General features: G+C 47.3%; 2 protein-coding genes across 3 annotated transcripts in view; both read right to left on the bottom strand.

Moving 5' to 3' along the window:
• The window catches only part of HAS3 (hyaluronan synthase 3), a 33641-nt gene extending 28701 nt beyond the window's left edge, over positions 1-4940 (bottom strand). The window contains exon 1 of the mRNA XM_021932101.2: positions 3226-4940. The gene's annotated coding sequence lies outside the window, so the exon portion shown is untranslated. The remainder of the gene's footprint in view (positions 1-3225) is intronic.
• A 175-nt stretch (positions 4941-5115) lies between these two features.
• The window catches only part of TANGO6 (transport and golgi organization 6 homolog), a 261322-nt gene continuing 246391 nt past the window's right edge, over positions 5116-20046 (bottom strand). For both annotated transcript variants that reach the window (XM_009196757.4, XM_009196756.4), the window contains exon 18: positions 5116-5609. In XM_009196757.4, coding sequence (XP_009195021.1) covers positions 5433-5609 — 177 coding nt within the window. In that variant the 3' untranslated portion in view covers positions 5116-5432. The remainder of the gene's footprint in view (positions 5610-20046) is intronic.

Raw genomic sequence — 20046 nt, forward strand, 5'->3', positions numbered from 1 at the left:
CTCCTGCCTCAGCCTCCTGAGTAGCTGGGATTACAGGCGCGCCCCACCATGCCTGGCTAATTTTTGTATTTTTAGTAGAGACAGGGTTTCACCATGTTGGCCAGGCTGGTCTCAAACTCCTGACCTCAGGTGATCCACCCACCTCGGCCTCCCAAAATGCTGGGATTACAGGTGTGAGCCACCACGCCCGGCCCCACTTGACACTGTTTATCTTATTTGTTGTCTGTCTCCCTCCCCTGCCTCATAAGCTCCCCTCAAGGGTAAGAGTTCTGTTTCGTTCACTGTTGTGTTCTCAGGGCCCAGTGCAGCATCTGGTATGTAATAGGTGCTCAATAAATTGTTGTCATTGCTTGCGGTTTGCTTTCCTACATCCCAGTCCCTGGCATACTGGCTCTTACATGTGAATGGGCGGGCAGAGCCATAGGAAAGCAAAGAAGTGCAGGAGAGGGTGAACAAACGAAGCAAGGGCTGGGTGCGGTGGCTCATGCCTGTAATCCCAGCAATTTGGGAGGCCGAGGCGGGCAGACCACCTGAGGTCAGGAGTTGGAGACCAGCCTGGCCAACATGGCGAAACCCTGTCTCTACTAAAACTACAAAAAAATACCTGGGTGTGGTGGCAGACACCTGTAATCCCAGCTACTTGGGAGGCTGAGGCAGGAGAATTGCTTGAACCCAGGAGGCGGATGTTGCAGTGAGCCAAGATCGCACCATTGCACTCCAGCTGGGGCAACAGAGCAAAACCATCTCAAAAAAAAAAAAAAAAAAAAAAAAAGCCAGGTGCGGTGGTTCACGCCTGTAATCCCAGCACTCTGGGAGGCCAAGGCGGGTGGATCATGAGGTCAGGAGTTCAAGACTAGCCTGGCCAAGATGGTGAAACCCTGTCTCTACTAAAAATACAAAAAGAAAAAAAAAAAACAACAACGAAGCAAGGGACGTGGAGGAGGAGGTTGGGAAATATGGGAAATTATGAGTGTGGAGAGATGATAAGGAGCAAAGCAAAAGATAAGAGATTTCTGATTAAATAACACTGAACTTGGAGAAGGGCAAGTTTGTGCCAAGGAGGAAGAAAAACAAAGCAGAGAGGGGAAACTCTCCAGAAAGTTCAGGAAGTCTAACCTGAAAAAGCAGTTGAAGGTTGGGCAGAAGCCTGGGGTTTGGCTGTAGCCACAAGTGGGGCCTCTGTATGTCTCCTGAGGCTGAGCCATCGCCTGTAGAGCAAGGGGGTGGTGGATGGCGGGCCTGGGAACAGGAGGAAGAGCCTAGGAGGGGAAAAAGGAGAGGAGGAGGCACGGAGCCAAGCAGAACGCTGAGTGAGTGCCACAGAGCAGTCTAGGAAAGGGGCCACTGGGTGGTGGAGGACCCTGTAGGTGAGGGGTCAGCAGAGCCTCAGCGGGCCAGGTGGAGGCAGCAGCAGAAGGGGCGGTGGGAGGTGGGAAGGTGGTCTCTGAGGGAGAAGAGCAGGGTGGGGGTGGGAGGCAAGACACACCTCACAGGGTCCATGCAGGAAAGTGTCACTTTTGTTCCCGTGTATTTTGTTTAAGTTTTTGTGCTTTTATTCTTCGGGGGGGGGGGGCAGAGTTTCTGTTGCCCAGACTGGAGTGCAGTGGCACAATCTCGGCTCACCGCAATCTCCACCTCCCGGGTTCAAGCGATTCTCCTGCCTCAGCCTCCTGAGTAGCTGGGATTACAGGCATGCGCCACCATGCCCGGCTAATTTTGTATTTTTAGTAGAGACAGGGTTCCTCCATGTTGGTCGGGCTGGTCTTGAACTCCCAACCTCAGGTGATCTGCCCACCTCGGCCTTCCAAAGTGTTGGGATTACAGGCCTGAGATACTGCGCCTGGCCATTTTTGTGCTTTTATTATCCTAAAGTTTTCACATTCTTTCCCAAGGACTGTCATTCATATATACATACACACACACATATATATAATATAGAAAATCTGGAAAATTTTAATAATTTGGTCATGTTTAAGAGGATTACATTAGGGCCCAGTGTGGTGGCTCACACCCATAAACCCAGTGCTTTGGAAGGCTAATGGGGGAGGATTGCTTGAGGCCAGCAGTTCAAAACCAGCCTGGGCAACATATCAAGACCCTGTCTCTACAAAAAAAAATTAGCCAGGTGCAATAGTGCACATTAGCTGAGGCTACTTGGGATGCTAAGGTGGGTGGACTGCTTGAGCCCAGGAGGTTGAGGCTGCAGTGAGCTATGATCATGCCACTTCACTCCAGCCTGGGTGACAAAGTGAGACCCTGTTAAAAAGAAAAAAAAAAATAGGCCAGGCGTGGTAGCTCATGCCTATAACCCCAACACTTTAGGAAACCGAGTCAGGAGGACTGCTTGAGTCTAGGAGTTTGAGACAAATCTGGGCAACATAGCAAGACCTCATCTCTGCTAAAATTTTAAAAAGTAGCCAGGAGTGGTGATGCACACCTGTGATCTCAGCTACTCTGGGGGCTGAGGTGGAAGGATTCCTTGAACCCAGGAGGTCAAGGCTGCAGTGAGCCATGACTGCGCTACTCTATACCAACTTGGGCAATAGAGCAAAACTCTGTCTTAAAATAAAGGCCAGCTGGCCGGGCGCGGTGGCTCAAGCCTATAATCCCAGCACTTTGGGAGGCCAAGACGGGTGGATCACGAGGTCAGGAGATCGAGACCATCCTGGCTAACACGGTGAAACCCCGTCTCTACTAAGAAATACAAAAAATAGCCGGGCGAGGTGGCAGCGCCTGTAGTCCCAGCTACTCGGGAGGCTGAGGCCGGAGAATGGCGTGAACCCGGGAGGCGGAGCTTGCAGTGAGCTGAGATCCGGCCACTGCACTCTAGCCTGGGCTACAGAGCCAGACTCCATCTCAAAAAAAATAAAATAAAATAAAGGCCAGGCACGGTGGCTCATGCCTGTAATCCCAGCACTTTGGGAGGCCAAGGTGGGCAGATCACCTGAGGCCAGGAGTTCGAGATCAGCCTGGTCAACATGGAGAAACCCTGTCTCTACTAAAAATACAAACATTAGCTGGGCATGGTGGTGTGCACCTGTGCTTCCAGCTACTTGGGAGGCTGACGCTTGAGCCCAGGAGTTGGAGGTTGCAGTGAGCCGAGATTGTGCCACTGCACTCCCAGCCTGGGTGACACTGTCTCAAAAAAAAAAAAAGAAAAGAAAAGAAAAGAAAAATAAAAAGAAAAAATAAATCAATAAAGTTAGGCATAATGGTGGCACATACCTGTAATCCCAGGTACTCAGGAAGCTGAGTGGGGAAGACTGCTTGAGTTCTGAAGTTGAGAATAGCCTGGGCAATACAGTGAGACCCCACCTCAAAAAAAAATCAATAAAGAACAGATGTTTTTAGTCACCTGCCAAATAGTTCAAATTAAGAGGTGATCTATAACTAGAGATAAAGGTACTAGGATGCTTCATGAGACACTCGAGGGTTTTGGACTAGATAGTGTCTTAGACTAATCAAGGTGGTCAATCAGGATCTGTCCTCAGAACTGGAATGCAGTTAATGCAAACGAAGTTGTAAGTGAAATGGATTGTGTAACACATTCGACCTGCTGATGTGAAGTGGGTTGTGGAGTCCAGTTAAAGGAAGGCCAAGAAACAAGCATTTTTATTGTATATCCAGCTGGCCCAAAGGAGATTCTTCTTATATTTGAAAGCCACAATGCCCATTTTCTAGACATCCTCGATTTGGAGAATAGAAATTAATCCAGCTACACTAGCTGAATGGAAATATTCCTTAAACACACCTAGCTAGGTTTGTTCTAATTCTCTGCTCACTAAGCTCACTTGTGATTCTGTTCATAAGATGGCCTCTTTAAAGGGACGCCATCAAGGAAGTTCTGAACTCAGAACCGTGTCTGTGATCTGGCCAGAGAGAAATGTCCTGTTGTTAACTAGCAAATGGCCATGTTTGTGTATAGATCCTTCAGTCACTCGAGCTTTTGGAAATGGCGTTTTGGTTCCTGTGGGTCTGGTCACCCCAGAGAGCGGTATAAAATCCTGTGATAAAATTCTGTACCTAGCCCCGCAAAGCCGAGGACTGATCAAGCAGCTCTGGGTTCGCCTCATCAAGGTGTTGACAACGGGGAGGTATAATCTGAAGCAGCCAGCCAGTATCTCCTTTCTGTTATCTCTTTTAGCTGCCATCAAAATGCAGTGGCCAAAATACATAAAGAAATAAAGCGGAGACCACAGTGCTATATCTGAAATTGTTTCAACAGCCCTGGCATCAGGCCACCAGCATGCATTCTTTCCAGCCTGCATTCAGTGTGAACCCATTGTCTAGGCATTCATCTTTCTGAAGGAGCAGAGGACAGAAGGCAGGATGTAAACTCTCTGGATGCTTGTGGTTCTTTTCTCCTGATAATAAGGGCAACTCTGCAAACAGCAGCAGAGGGAGTGAAGAAAAATGGCCTGGGAGGACAAACACAGGGCTCACCCTTTTTCTCTGGAAAAGTCAACCAGCTTGATTGTCCTTTCCGGGCATCAGAGCCTCTTCAACTCCATAGTTTTCCATCTCGACACCAGAGGACCATATTTAGCCCTGTTGTTCTTTCCATCCAAGATCATTTTATTTCCTTTTGCATTATTTGATAACTATTCCCTTCCGCTCCCCACCTCCAACTGCATCTCCTACTCTGAAATGCTTCTTGAGCAGCCAAGGGTGGCCAGCTCTGCTCCTCATTTTCCTGAGGAAGAAGAATCTCAGCCTGGAAGAATATAGAGCTAGGTGACATATGGGTGGCCAGTCTCTTCTCCCCAAGTTCCAAGAGAGTGGACAATTACTCAAATGCCATCAGTCATGTTAAAATATACTTCCACCAGGTAGACATCCTTCTCTCAAAGCTAGAGGACAGTGAAAAATGTGCAGATTAATGAGATTTGTAATTGTTTTCCTTTTTTTTTTTTTTTTTTTTTTTTGAGACGGAGTCTCGCTCTGTCACCCAGGCTGGAGTGCAGTGGCGCAATCTCAGCTCACTGCAAGCTCTGCCTCCCGGGTTCACACCATTCTCCTGCCTCAGCCTCCCGAGTAGCTGGGACTACAGGCGTCCACCACCACGCCCGGCTAGTTTTTTTGTATTTTTAGTAGAGACAGGGTTTCATTGTGTTAGCCAGGATGGTCTTGATCTCCTGACCTCATGATCCGCCTGCCTCAGCCTCCCAAAGTGCTGGGATTACAGGCGTGAACCACCGCGCCTGGCTAATTGTTTTCTCTTAACTGCACACCCTTCAGGCTGAATGCGGGAGTGCTAAACAGATGCCTTAGGAAGGGACCCTGAAGACCCAAGTGACCAGCACCATAAAGCCACCCCCAGGGTCAGCCATGCTGCCAGCACTCAAGAGGCAGCAGGGACACCTGCCAGAAGACCTGGGCGTGGCTCTGGGTGCCTAGCCCTGCCTGCCTCCTCCATGTCCTTGGAGCCAGGTCTATGGCAGGACCACAATCTTCTTCTCCAGCTTCTGTGCAGGGAACAGGAAGTTTTTCATGATGTCATCCAGCTCTTCTAGGGCCAACTGGGCATGGAGCTTGGCCACGTCATCGGGCTCCAGATGCACCACGTGCTTCAGCAGGTGGTAGAGATCCTTGAGGACGGCGCTCAGCACCTGCACGAGAGAGCGAGCCATGACCACCTGTCTACTGTGCCGGCATTTCTCAGTACGACTGAACTGCCCTCTCCTCCTGCCTGAGGAGATCTGTGAGGACATCCACAGACTTCCTGAAGATAATGTGGCTGGGTGCAGTGGCTCATGCCTGTAATCCGCACTTTGGGAGGCCAAGGCAGGCGGATCACTTGAGTCCAGGAGTTTGAAACCAGCCTGGGCAATGTGGCAAAACCCCATCTCTACAAAATATACAAAAATTAGCCGGGTTTGGTGGTGCATGCCTGTAGTCCCAGCTATTCAGGAGGCTGGAGTTGGGAGGATCATCTGAGCCTGGGAGGTCAAGGCTGTAATGAGCCACAATTGTGCCACTACACTCCAGCCTGGGCGGGAAAAAAGAAAAAAAAAAAAGAAGATAATGCATGGCCATCTTGCGTTGGAGAAGGAGGCAGGGGTGGCGCTGGCCCTTGTACTGAGATAGGTTTTCCATTGTGTTTATCACTCACCCCATGCCTAGTTACATGGCCTTGGGGCTTCTACTCCCCTTTACTCTCAGGCCCAATCATAGTTCCCAGACTCCTTTATTCAGTCCCAAAGCATGGCAGAGACCTCAGGACCACAGACAGGCAAGACTGCCTGGATATGATTCCTCCCAGAGCAAATGATTACCAGCATTTTTTTCCTCCCCAGCTCCCCATAAAGCCCTCTGCCGCCACCCACAGAACAGGCAACTATCTTATGAAACCCAGGAGGCTTTTTTTTTTTTTTTTTTTGGAGACAGTCTCACTCTGTTGCCAGGTTGGAGTTCGGTGGCGTGATCTCAGCTCACTGCAACCTCCACCTCCCGGGTTCAAGCAATTCTCTTGCCTCAGCCTCCTGAGTAGCTGGGACTGCAGGTGCATGCCACCACACCCAGCTAAATTTTGTATTTTTAGTAGAGACGGGGTTTCACCATGTTGGCCAGGATGGTCTCAAACTCTTGACCTCATGATCTACGCGCCTCGGCCTCCCAAAGTATTGGTATTACAGTCATGAGCCACCGCGCCTGGCCTAGGAGGCTATTTATTGAGCAATCATGCCTTTCCTTGCCCCTACTTTAAACATCTGTCACCAGGCCGATGCAGTGGCTCACGCCTATAATCCCAGCACTTTGACAGGCCAAAATGGGCAGATTACTTGAGATCAGGAGTTAGTGACCAGCCTGGCCACCATGGTGAAACCCCATCTCTACTCAAAATACAAAAATTTGCCATTTGTAGTCCCAGCACTTTGGGAGGCCGAGGCGGGTGGATCATAAGGTCAGGAGTTTAAGACCAGCCTGGCAAACACAGTGAAACCCTGTTGCTGCTAAAAATACAAAAAATTAGCTGGGCATGGCGGCAGGTGCCTGTAATCCCAGCTACTCGGGAGGATGAGGCAGGAGAATCACTTGAACCCAGGAGGCGGAGGTTGCAGTGAGCTGAGATCAAGCCACTGCACTCCAGCCTGGGCAACAGAGTGAGTGAGACTCTGTCTCAAAAAAAAAAAAAAAAGTCTGCTACTACAGTTTCCATTTTTCATGAGCAATGCTCCGATTTTATGGTCTGATATGGAATTAGGAGGGTGTCAAAAGTACCTATTCATAGGAGCTCCTACTTCCCCAAAAAATCCTCCCGACTTGGGAGCTAGAACTTCTAGCAAGAAACAGGTTTGAAAGGAACAGGGAAACAAAAATAAGGGGACTGAGGCTGGGTGCGGTGGCTCAGCCCTATAATCCCAGCACTTGGGAGGCCAAGGTGGGTGGATCATTTGAGGTCAGGAGTTTGAGACCAGCCTGGCCAACAAGGTGGAACCCCGTCTCTACTAAAAATTAGCAGGTGTGGTGGCGTGCACCTGTAATCCCAGCTACTGGGGAGGCGGAGGTTATAGTGAGCCGAGATCATGCCTGGGCAACAAAGTGAGACTTCACCTCAAAAAACCAAAACCCAAAACAAAACAGTAAGGAGATTTAGGGACCAACTGGTCCAACTAGGGACAGGAGGCAATTGGGCCACAGGGGGTCATGAGACTTATCTGCAGCTACTTGTAAAGTTACTTCTGGTCCAGGGCGTTTTGCCTCAAATACTACTACTTTTTGGGTCAGAGACTATTTTAGGTACTTTCTGCCAGTCCTATAGACGAAAGTTATTAGCCCTATCTTATATTTGCAGAAACTGAGGGTTAGAGGGTTAAAGTTACTCAGCTAAAAAAATGATGGAGCCAGGTTTCCAACATCCAGAGCCTGTGTCCTTATTTTTTATTTTTATTGAAAAGATAATACAGTACAAAAGAGCACATATTAAAAAGTAAGGCTCTCTTCTACTCCAGACTCCTAGCTGCTTCCCTTCTCAGAGGACATCACCCATATAAAGACATATTCTCAGTGTTTACAAGCACACATGTGTATACTTCTGTTTCTTGTCTCCTCCCCGCAAGATTTTTGAGACAGGGTCTTGCTCTGTTGCCCAGGCTAAAGTACAGTAGTACAATCATAGCTTACTGCAGGCTCAAACTCCTGGGCTCCAGCAATCCTCCATCTCTGCCTCCCAAGTAGCTGGGACTACAGGCATATGTCACCATGCTTGGCATTTTAGTGTTTTGCTATTTTGCCCAGGCTGGTCTTGAAATTCTGGGCTCAAGCAATCCTCCCACCTCAGAGGTTGGGATTACAGGCATGAGCCACCAAGCCCAGCCTTTCCTTGCCTTTTTAAAGTACAAAATTATATTCTATGCTCTGTTGTATACCATGATTTTTCCCCCCACTTAACATATTTTGTAGCCGGGCACGGTGGTTCATGCCTGTAATTTCAGCACTTTGGGAGGCCGAAGCAGGTGGATCATGAGGTCAGGAGTTTGAGACCAGCCTGGCCAACATGGTGAAACCCCGTCTCTACTAAAAATACAAAAATTAGCTGAGCAAGGAGGCGCGCGCCTGTAATCCCAGCTACTCAGGAGGCTGAGGCAGGAGAATTGCTTGAACCCGGGAGGCGGAGGTTGCAGTGAGCCAAGATCACGCCATTGCACTTCAATGAGGGCAACAGGGCATGACTTCATCTCAAAAAAAAAAAAAAAATTTTTTTTTAATTGGCAAATATTTCTTATTACTTACGGGGTTTCACCGTGTTAGCTCGGATGGTCTCGATCTCCTGACCTCGTGATCCGCCCATCTCGGCCTCCCAAAGTGCTGGGATTACAGGCTTGAGCCACCGCGCCCGGCCGGAAATAACTTATTTTTTATAGTTGCAGAGGATGAATGTAATGCAATTTATTTACTCATCTTTCCAATGAAAGTAATTTAAATTCTTTTTTATCTTTTGCTATTGCAAATATTGCTGCAATAAACAGTTTTTTTTTTTTTTTTTTTTTTTTTTTTTGGCGGGGGTTGGGTTTTTCCGCCCTGGTTGTATTTTTGGGGCCCGATTCTCCTGCTCTCTGAAAGCCTCCCAAGTAGCTGGGACTACAGGCGCCCCGCCACCTCGCCCAGCTAGTTTTTTGTATTTTTTAGTAGAGGCGGGGTTTCACCATGTTAGCCAGGATGGTCTCGATCTCCTGACCTCGTGATCCGCCCGTCTTGGCCTCCCAAAGTGCTGGGATTACAGGCTTGAGCCACCGCGCCCGGCCATAAACAGTTTTTTGAAGATGGGGTCCTGCTATATTGCATAGGCTGATCTTGAACTCCTGGCCTCAAGTGATTCTCCCACCTCAGCCTCCTGAGTAGTCAAGATTAGAGGCATAAGCCACTGTGCCCAGTGCAATACGCATTCTGATACTTAAGTCATTACAGACATGTACAAGTATATCTGTAGGACAAATATCTAGAAATGGAATTTCTGGCTCAAAAGGTAATGCGCATTACAATTTTGATAGATATGGCCAGAGAGGTTCCAATAATTTACATTTTTCTCAAACACTATGAAAATTCCTGTTTCACCGTATTCTTATCAGTGCCACGTACTGTAAACTCCTTATTTTTGCTAATCCAGTAGAAAAAAATAGCATTTTGCTGTTATGAATTTGCATACTTCTAACAAATATATAAACATAAATTTGTATTTTTTTCTGGTATGTATAATTCAGCTTCTCCTTAATGATTTGTAAAAACTCCTTTTTTTTTTTTTAAGTCCATTATCTGTCATATGAGTTGCAAATATTTTTCTCCCAGTCGGCATTTTTTCTTTGTGAAATTTTTTATTCTAGTGAAGAAATTTCCATTTTTGATGTAGTTAAATTTATCAAATGTTTTCCTTTTTTTTTTTTTTTTTTTTTTTTTTTTGAGGCGGGGTCTCGCTCTGTCGCCCCCAGGCTGGAGTGCAGTGGCGCGATCTCGGCTCACTGCAAGCTCCGCCTCCCGGGTTTACGCCATTCTCCTGCCTCAGCCTCCCGAGTAGCTGGGACTACAGGCGCCGCCACTACGCCCGGCTATTTTTTTGTATTTTTAGTAGAGACGGGGTTTCACTGTGTTAGCCAGGATGGTCTCGATCTCCTGACCTCGTGATCCGCCCGTCTCGGCCTCCCAAAGTGCTGGGATTACAGGCTTGAGCCACCGCGCCCGGCCCCTCAAATGTTTTCCTTTGTGGTTTCTGGATTTTGTATTTTGCTTAAAAGAAATAGGGCCTACAATCTTAGCCATTATACTATGCAATGTTTCTTTATTTTATTTATTTATTTTTATTTATTTATTTTTGAGACAGTTTCGCTCTTGTTGCCTAGGCTGGAGTGCAATGCGTGATCTTGGCTCGCTGGAACCTCCACCTCCCCGGTTCAAGCGATTCTTCTGCCTCAGCCTTGGGAGTAGCTGGGATTACAGGCATGCACCACCACGCCCGGCTAATTTTTTTTTTTTTTTTTTTTTAATAGAGACAGGGTTTCGCCATGTTGGTCAGGCTGGTCTTGAGCTCCTGACCTCAGGTGATCCGCCCACCTTGGCCTCCCAAAGTGCTGGGATTACAGGCATGAGCCACTGCGCCCGGCCTATTTTTTATTTTTGAGACCAAGTCTCCCAGGCTGGAGTGCAGTAGCCAAGACAGGAGGATCACCTGAACTCAGGAGTTCGAGACCAGCCTGGCCAACATGGCAAAACCCTGTCTCTACTAAAAATATACAAATTAGCCGGGCGTGGTGGTGGACGCCTATAATGCCAGGCTGAGATAGAAGAATCACTGGAACCAAGGAGGCGGAGGTTGCAGTGAGCCAAGATTGCGCCACTGCACTCCAGCATGGATGACACAGCAAGACTCCGTCTCAAAAAATAAAACTAAAACTAAAAATAAAATAAAATAAAATATAGAAACATATATTTAACTTAATAAACTCTAAGCAAAGAGTGTAAGGCCATTTAACAAGGGAAACATCTAGATCTTGCCTTTAAAAGGCTTATGGTCTAGTGGGGATGAATAAGAAGATATTAACGTAAAGACAGACAATACAGGATAGAACATGGTAAGGGTCACAGGGAGCAGAGAGAGGGTGATGAGACATCAGAGAAAAGAGAGGCCACATTTTAGGAACAGGACACTGGAGATGGTGAATGGAAATGATGGGAAACAGTTAATCCAGCGGGTAACAAGCACATGGTCTGGGCCCAGGGTCCCCTGAACATTCCACCAAGCAGACTGTGTCTAGCACCACGCGTCTTGGACTTGCTGTAAGAAGACAGCAAGAGCCTTTCCATCTTTTGATATTCCTGATCAGCATGGGCACTGGGGAGTGGAGGCAGGAAGTCAGGGGAAAGGGCTACATAGAACAAGCTCCCCAGGCTGACTCTTCCCCACAGCCGACCTGCCTCTGGCTGCCTGTGCTCCAGCTGTGCTGGCCTTTTTTCTTTTCTTGCCTGAACAAAGCTCCTCTCAAGGCCTTTGCATATGCTAGTCCCTCAGCCTGGGAGGCTATTAATATTTTGCTTCCTTTTGCTAGGACTCCTATATTCTTGGCCTCCGGGATTCTTCCCCTCACCCCCGCCCCAGGTCAGTCTTCCTGCCCTTCCTGGAGTTCTGTCTGTAGCCCCTATCATGGAAACATTGGGGAGTGGGCAGGTGGTGTAAAAAATAAATAAATAAAACATAAAATAAATATTGATTGTGTACTTTAAAAAAGGTTTTCCTTTCTAGATGGTAAGTACTATTGACACTGAGGCCATGTTTTGCCTTTTTTTCTTTTTTCTTTTTTGAGAAAGAATGTTGCTTCATTGCCCAGGCTTGAGTGCGGTGGCTCTATCTCAGCTCACTGCAAACCTCCGCCTCCTGGGTTGAAGCGATTCTCTTGCCTCAGCCTCCCGAGTAGCTGGGATCACAGGCACGTGCCACCACGCCTGGCTAATTTTTGTATTTTTAGTAGAGACAGGGTTTCACTGTGTTAGCCAGGATGGTCTCGAGCTCCTGACCTGAAGTGATCCACCCACCTTGGCCTCCCAAAGTGCTGGGATTACAGGCGTGAGCCACCATGCCTGGCGGCCTTGCCTTTTTCACTCTGGTATAACCCCAGTGCCTCAGAAAGTGACTGGTACATTGCTCATACCTAAAACAAAATATGAATGAATAAAGACATTCATGCGTGCTACTTCTGGCTAGTCTCTCACTTGGTAAAAGCAGAAACTCCCAAGAATGTCAACTGAAACACTGCCAGACAACCAAGGCCGGCTTCATGGGTATGCGAACTGCAGTCACACAAGGTCCCATGCTCAAGACAGCCAGGTTTGCTTGGTCTAATGATCTGCTGTTGCCATCCTAAAATTCTTCCAGCCTGGGTAACACAGCAAGACCTCATCTCTACTAAAAAAAAAAAAAAAATCAGCCAGGCATGGTGGCACACGCCTGCAGTCTAGGGTGTGGAGGCTAGGCCTGGAGGATCCCTAGAGCTCAGGAGTTTGTGACCGCAGTGAACTATGATTGTGCCACTGCACTCTAGCCTGGGAGACAGAGTGAGACCCCCGTCTCAAAAAAAAAAAATCATAATAATCTTATTTTTGAACTTTTTTTTTTTTTGAGACAGTCTTGCTCTGTCGCCCAGGCTGGAGTGCAATGGAGTGCGATCTTGGCTTACTGAAATCTCTGCCTCCTGTGTTCAAGCGATTCTCCTGCCTCAGCCTCCTGTGAACTTGTGTTTTGTAAATGAAGTCCAATGGGACAGGGAGCATGAATGTCAGTGGAGGAGGTAAGATTGTGTCCACTCCTCTTTGCCAGAGCATTTGCATCTGGAGTTCACTGTGCCCCATAAGCACAGGATTCTGGTGGTCACATTTGAACCAGAGCAACTCCATTTTGAGTGAGGGCTGGGAAAATGAGGCTGAGACTTGCTGGGCTGCATTCCCAGAAAGTTAGGTATTCCTAACCTCTAGATGTTTATGGTTAAGGGAATAAATTAATAATGTTTACTAAACAGACTCAGACTTAGGAGTGTCCAGATATCCCGATACCTGGAGAACAAAGACATTTTTAATTTTGCTTTAAAGATAATAATATTGATTCTTGCAAAATACAGTAATTAAGAAATTTAATCCTTTATCACAAGCCCTTGAAGCGGAGTACCTCTCCCCATATATACGAGTATTGTATCTAGGGTGGACGCGTTCCTCCTCTTAGTTTCGGGAATGTCCTACTCTGTCTATGGAGTAGCTGTTCTTTCACTACTTTGCTCCCTTAATAAATTTGCTTTACTTTGCACAGCGGACTTGCCCTGAATTCCTTCTTGCATGAGATCCAAGAAGCCTCTTTTGGGGTCTGGATCGGGACCCGTTTTCTGTAATATACATACACATATACATATTTATACACACACACACCACTAATGGTACTTTCTTCTTCTTGTTTTGTTATTTGTTTTCCCCAGCAAGCAGCCCTGCATTTTAATCTGCACTGGGACCCACATATGATACGGTCAGCCTGCAAACAACCCTCACTGCTCCTTGCCCAGTGTCACCACGTGAAGCGTCTGAGTCCTGTGAGCAAACCTCAGCAAGATGCTGCCTGGTCCCTGCTGGGCAGTTACCTCCTGGGCTTTCTCAGGGAGCTTCTGAGCCACAGTCGGGTCTCCTAGGTCAGGGGCCTGACTCTGTGGCCTCGCCCGAGCACCTTTTTTTTTTTTAGATGGAGTTTTGCTCTGTGCCCAGGCTGAAGTGCAATGGCGCGATCTCGGCTCACTGCAACCTCTGCCTCCTGGGTTCAAGCGATTCTCCTGCCTCAGCCTCCCATGTTGCTGGGATGACAGGCACCCACCACCACGCCTAGCTAATTTTAGTATTTTTAGTAGAGACGGGGTTTCACCATGTTGGCCAGGCTGGTCTCAAACACCTGACCTTGTGGTCTGCCAGCCTCGGCCTCCCAAGGTGCAGGGATTACAGGCGTGAGCCACTGTGCCCGGCTTCGAGTGCCCTTTCTAACCTGTCTTTGGGTGAGGAAGTCTTATCTTTCCTGAGGCTGGCAGCATGAAAATGAGCTAATTCCCAGCAGAGGATGACTCTTCACCGCTATTGCCTCATGATTACTCACTCATTCAATAATCAGTACTATGGGCCTCTGTCATGCCCAGGCAGTGTGCTGGTGATAGAAAAGATGAATAAGGCACGAACCCTCCCAGGTGGCAGCTACAGCCCTGTGGGGAGGCAGTACACACACCCCACATGGAGTGATCTCCGTTCTATGAGAGAAACGCAGGCAATTCTGTACGAGTAAAGGAAGTAATTTCTACCTTTGGAGGTGGGTGGAGGCAGAGGAACCTGCGCCTACTATGTGAAAGTGCCTTCACTCTGACATTTATTCCTAGCCAATGGGTGGCACCAAGGAAATGGCTTGGGGGAACTTTAGTAAGTCTTCTAGCTCCCAAGCCACCACACCAAAAAAGGCAGTTTCTAAGCAAAACCAGCACGCTTGCTATGCAGGTACAGCCTAAAGACAAATCGCCCAACCCCTCTCCAATGGATTATAGCCCAAAGCATCTCTATATATATTCTAGAGCTTTCACTTTTTTTTTTTTAAAAGAGGGTCTCACTCTGTCACCCAGGCTGGTCTCCTGGCTTCCCATGCCCCATCCTCCAGTGTTTGTTACAAGGTCATTTTTTTTTTCTCCTTCTAGAGGAATCTTTCACTTAGAAATATCTTTGAGATTTTTTTGCTAGAGCCTCCTAACATTCAAAGTCAAGTCAGCTTTTACTTGTTAAAAAGGGATACTCACAGGTATTCTGTTCTTTCTCCGTGTGGGTAGGAGTTCCCCCCTGGGCACTGCTGTGTCCTTAAAATAACAGTACTGCCTGTGCAAGACCCACTCCATACTTGAGGGGTGCTGAGCTCCCTGTTATCAGTTACCGGATCTCTTTTTTTAGTAACTGAGTATTAAGCAAAGGCTCCTGCTTAATTAATGGGTCTATCTTAGCAACCCACACTGGTATAGAGCTTCTTCCCAATCCCTGTGACTCTAGGGATCCCACACATCACAGGACTTCCTCTGGACTCCCCAAGGATCAAAGCTTCCTGCCAGCCAGGGATTGTCACCAAATCCCATGGATCAGGGGCTGAATACAAGGAGAGTTCAAAGGTAAAGTGACAGGAGCCTCTGTGGGGGGCAGGATATAGGCAATCCCACAGCGGAAACCTCTCATTATGAGTTCAGCACACCTGCTGTTCATCCCCCGACTGTATCAGGCCCAAGGACTCCAGGGCAAGGTGGAGCGGGTATGGCTGTGAGTAGGCTGGGTGCGTCTCATCCAGAGGAAAGCTAGTTTAGCTGCTTGCAGTCAGTGGTTGAAACAAACACTTTCGCCATCTGAGAAGCTTAGGCCAAGGATATCTTAAAGAAGTACCCAGACTCCTGGTCTGAAAACGGTATTCACACACACACACACACACACACACACACACACACACACACACACACACGGTCTCCTCTCTTCTCCACCCTCCCTCTCTCCAGGCGCCAGTTGGCCTGAAACACACAAAGCTGAAGCTTCAGGGACAAGGGCAGTCTTTAGGGTTAGACGTGGCTCAGAAAGGACCAGAAGAGGCTTGGCAAACTGAAAAGGGAACGGTGTGAGTAAAAGACTGCCTTGGGCACACAGGTGCACTTTCAATGGAAAAGCAGGAAGACAGTGTTTGACTCTTTCAATGAGCTTGACCTGGAACATCTGCGGACTGGTTGTATCTTTAAGATCAAAAGAAGAAATAAATGGCAAATATCTTTCTTCTCTTTACTTCCTAAATTTATTTGTTTGATTATAAAAGCCACATTACCACAATCCAGAATATATAAAAATAGAGGAAGAAAGAAAAAAGGCTCTAGTTAGACTACCTCTCTAACACGAGCTCCATGAGTAAAGACAGTAATGAGTAGATTCATTTATACTTAAAATTATTTTAATATTTTAAGGGTTATTTACATTTCAAGGTGTTTTTTACTACTGGAACTTAGTGAATGAAATGGCTATTCTGTTCTTATTGTGTGAGATCAACAAGACACAACACGAATGGTCAAAAATAAGACATTTATAGAAATAAGGACTCTGGAAACGGTGATCTAGCAGAGGCTTTACCATCTATAACTTCTTTTTTTTTTTTTTTTTTTTTTGAGACAGGGTCTCGCTCTGTCGCCCGGGCTGGAGTGCAGTGGCGCGATCTTGGCTCACTGCAAGCTCCGCCTCCCGGGTTCACGCCATTCTCCTGCCTCAGCCTCCTGAGTAGCTGGGACTACAGGCGCCCGCCACTGCGCCCGGCTAATTTTTTTATTTTTAGTAGAGACGGGGTTTCACCGTGGTCTCGATCTCCTGACCTTGTGATCCGCCCGCCTCGGCCTCCCAAAGTGCTGGGATTACAGGCGTGAGCCACCGCGCCCGGCTACCATCTATAACTTCTTAATAGGAAAATGAGTTGCTAAATAGAAAAGGACAAAAACATTAAATGCTCGCATACACTCATTGTGTCAGAGGTGTCCGAACCAGAGCGACTCCATTTTGAGTGAGGGCTGGGAAAATGAGGCTGAGACTTGCTGGGCTGCATTCCCAGAAAGTTAGGCATTCCTAACCTCTACATGTTTATGGTTAGGGGAACAGATTGATAATGTTTACCAAACAGACCCAGACTTGGAGTGTCCAGATATCCCAGTATCTGGGAACAAAGGCATTTCTAATTTTGCTTTAACTAAGGCATCCCTAATATTATGGTGGCTCATACCTGTAATCACAACACTTTGGGAGGTGGAGGTGGGTGGATCACCTGAGGTCAGGAGTTCGAGGCCAGTCTGGCCAACATGGTGAAACCCCGTCTCTACTAAGAGTACAAAAATTAGCTGGGCATGGTGGTGGGTGCCTGTAATCCCAGTTACTTGGGATTCCATCTCAGAAAATAATAATAATAATATTGATTCTTGCAAACTACAGCAATTAAGAAAATTAATCCTTTATCACAAACCCTTGTAGTGGAGCACATCTCCCCAAGATCTTTTTTTGTTTTCTGTTTTTTTTTTGAGATGGAGTCTCCCTCTGTCACCCAAGCTGGAGTGTAGTGGTGTGATCTTGGCTCACTGAAACCTCTGCCTCCCAGGTTCAAGTGATTCTCCTGCCTCAGCCTCCCAAGTAGCTGGGATTACAGACAAATGCTTCCATGCCTGGCTAATTTTTGTATTTTTAGTAGGGATGGGGTTTCACCATGTTGGTCAGGCTGGTCTTGAACTCCTGACCTCAGGTGATCTACCCGCTTTAGCCTCCCAAAGTGCTTGGATTACAGGTGTGAGCCATTGCGCCTGGCTCCAAGATCTTTTCTATCATATATAATAAGCATTATACCTAGGGTGGACGTGTTCCTCCTCTTACTTTCAGGAATGCCCTACTCTGTCTATGGAGTAGCTATTCTTTCACTACTTTCTTTTCTTTTTTTTTTTTTTTTTTTTTTTGAGAAGGAGTCTCGTTCTATCGCCGAGGCTGGAGTGCAGTGGCACGATATCGGCTCACTGCAACCTCCGCTTCCTGGGTTCAAGCGATTCTCCTGCCTCAGTCTCCTGAGTAGCTGGGACTACAGGCGCGAGCCACACCTGGATTTTTTTTTTTTTTTAAAGTAGAGACGGGGTTTTGCCATGGTGGCCAGGCTGGTCTTGAACTCCTGACCTCACGTGATCTGCCCGCCTCGGCCTCCCAAAGTGCTGGGATTACAGGCATGAGCCACTGCGCCCGGCCCATTACTTTATTTTCTTAATAAACTTGCTTTTACTTTGCAATGTGGATTCGCCCTGAATTCTTACTTGCGCGAGATCCAAGAGCCCTCTCTTGGGGTCTGGATAGAGACCCCTTTCCTGTAACAATTGTATTTAGAAATTCCATCTTCTATAGAACCAAGAAATGAAGCAAATAAAGATCAAAAAGAAAGAAGGCTACATTCCACACAATCCTATCAACCACCAATTGTGACTCCCTTTGTGGCTGAGTAATAAATAAGAGGCACAAACACAAAAACAGAGGAGTAACAGGGAAGTTATACACCGAAATAAAAGACAGGTGAAGACAGGGGAAAGAGGTGAACTGCAGTTGTTGGCTGGAGATTGTCCTGGAAGAAAAAAGGTTTCTCTAGATTGAGGCCCATGAGAAGACTCCAGAATCCGACTAGTTCTGTTTAAAAACATGTTGGAATAAGCATTAGGTGTGGTATGAATCTGTCAGAAAGCAACAGTCCATCTTCTAAGCACCTTCATCTTGCCCAAGATGTGATTTTGTGGCTGAGAGATGTGAGAGGGAACAGATGAGACTATTATGGGGCAGAGAGGCAAGAATCGTCAGTAGAGAACAACTCAGCAAAATTTCCCAAATTGTGTGCAGGAGACTAGGCTAAGTATTCTGCTGAATGGCTCCCACACCCAGGAGCTCACACACTGTCGGGGAAGCAGACACACAGAATTTTTTTTTTTTTTTTTTTTTTTTGAGACCGAGTCTGGCTCTGTGGCCCAGGCTGGAGTGCAGTGACGCGATCTCAGCTCACTGCAAGCTCCAGCTCCCGGGTTCATGCCATTCTCCTGCCTCAGCCTCCCGAGTAGCTGGGACTACAGGCGCCTGCCACCACGCCCGGCTAATTTTTTGTATTTTTAGTAGAGATGGGGTTTCACCTTGTTAGCCAGGATGGTCTCGATCTCCTGACCTCATGATCCGCCCGTCTCGGCCTCCCAAAGTGCTGGGATTACAGGCTTGAGCCACCGCGCCCGGCCAGACACACAGAATTAAACCTAATGGTCAGGAGGCAGGCAAACTGGGTGAAGTGGACCCTAGAGCTCCAATTACTAGCTAGGAAATTTTGAACAAACCACTTCTAGGAACCCCAGTGATCTCATCCGTAAAATGGGAATAAGTCTGCCTCCTGAAGGTTGCAGTAAGAATTAATGTATCTAAAGATCCAAGCACACGGCCGGGTGCGGAGGCTCATGCCTGAAATCCCAGCACTGTGGGAGGCTGAGGTGGGTGGTTCACCTGAGGTCAGGAGTTCGAGACCAGCCTGGCCAACATGGCACAACCCCGTCTCTACTAAAAATAGGAAAAAAATTACCTGGGCATGGTGGCGGGCACCTGTAATCCCAGCTACACGGGAGGCTGAGGCAGGATAATTGCTTAAATCTGGGAGGCGGAGGTTGCAGTGAGCCAAGATGGTGTCACTACACTCCAGCCTGGGTGACAAGAGCGAGACTCTGTCTCAAAACAACAACAAAAAACAAAGATCCAAGCACAAGGACTTGCAAATGGTGGGTGCTAAAGAAGTGATGGTTTGTCAATGAAGACTGTGACCTCTGTGAGGGTCAGGACCATGTCCATCCTGTAACTCTTACATCACTGAGGCCTGGAAGAGAGCCTAACATGTAGTAAATCTTTGAAGAATGAATGAATGGCAATGGTAGCTAATCCTTACATAGTACTTGGTATATGCCAGGTTTGATTCTAGGCATTTTGTCTACATTAACTCAATCCCCACAACACAATTATCATTTCCAATTTGCCCAGGTTCACACAGCTAGTAATGGGTAGATCCAGGATTCAAACCCCGGTAGCCTGACTCCAGAGTAGTGTTCTTTATTAATCACTATACTGTACCATCTCTCAAAGCAGTTGTTATTATGGCTATTGTTATTATTGAGACAGAGTCTCTCTCTGTACCCAGGCTGGGTTACAGTGGCACAATCATAGCTCACTGCATGCAGCTTTGAAGCTCAGGTGATCCTCTGCCTCAGCCTCCCAAGCAGTTGCAACTACAGGTGTGCATCACCATGCTCAGCTAATTTTTTTTTTTTTTTTTTTTAAGACAGAGTCTTACTCTGTTGCCCAGGCTGCAGTGCAGTGGTGTGATCTCGGCTCACTGCAACCTCTGCCTCCCAGGTTCAAGCAATTCTCCTGCCTCAACCTCCCGAGTAGCTGGGACTACAGGCATGTGCCACCAACCCTGGCTAATTTTTGTATTTTTAGTAGAGACAG

The sequence above is a fragment of the Papio anubis genome, chromosome 18 (assembly GCF_008728515.1).
Source record: "Papio anubis isolate 15944 chromosome 18, Panubis1.0, whole genome shotgun sequence".
Classification (NCBI taxonomy): domain Eukaryota; kingdom Metazoa; phylum Chordata; class Mammalia; order Primates; family Cercopithecidae; genus Papio; species Papio anubis.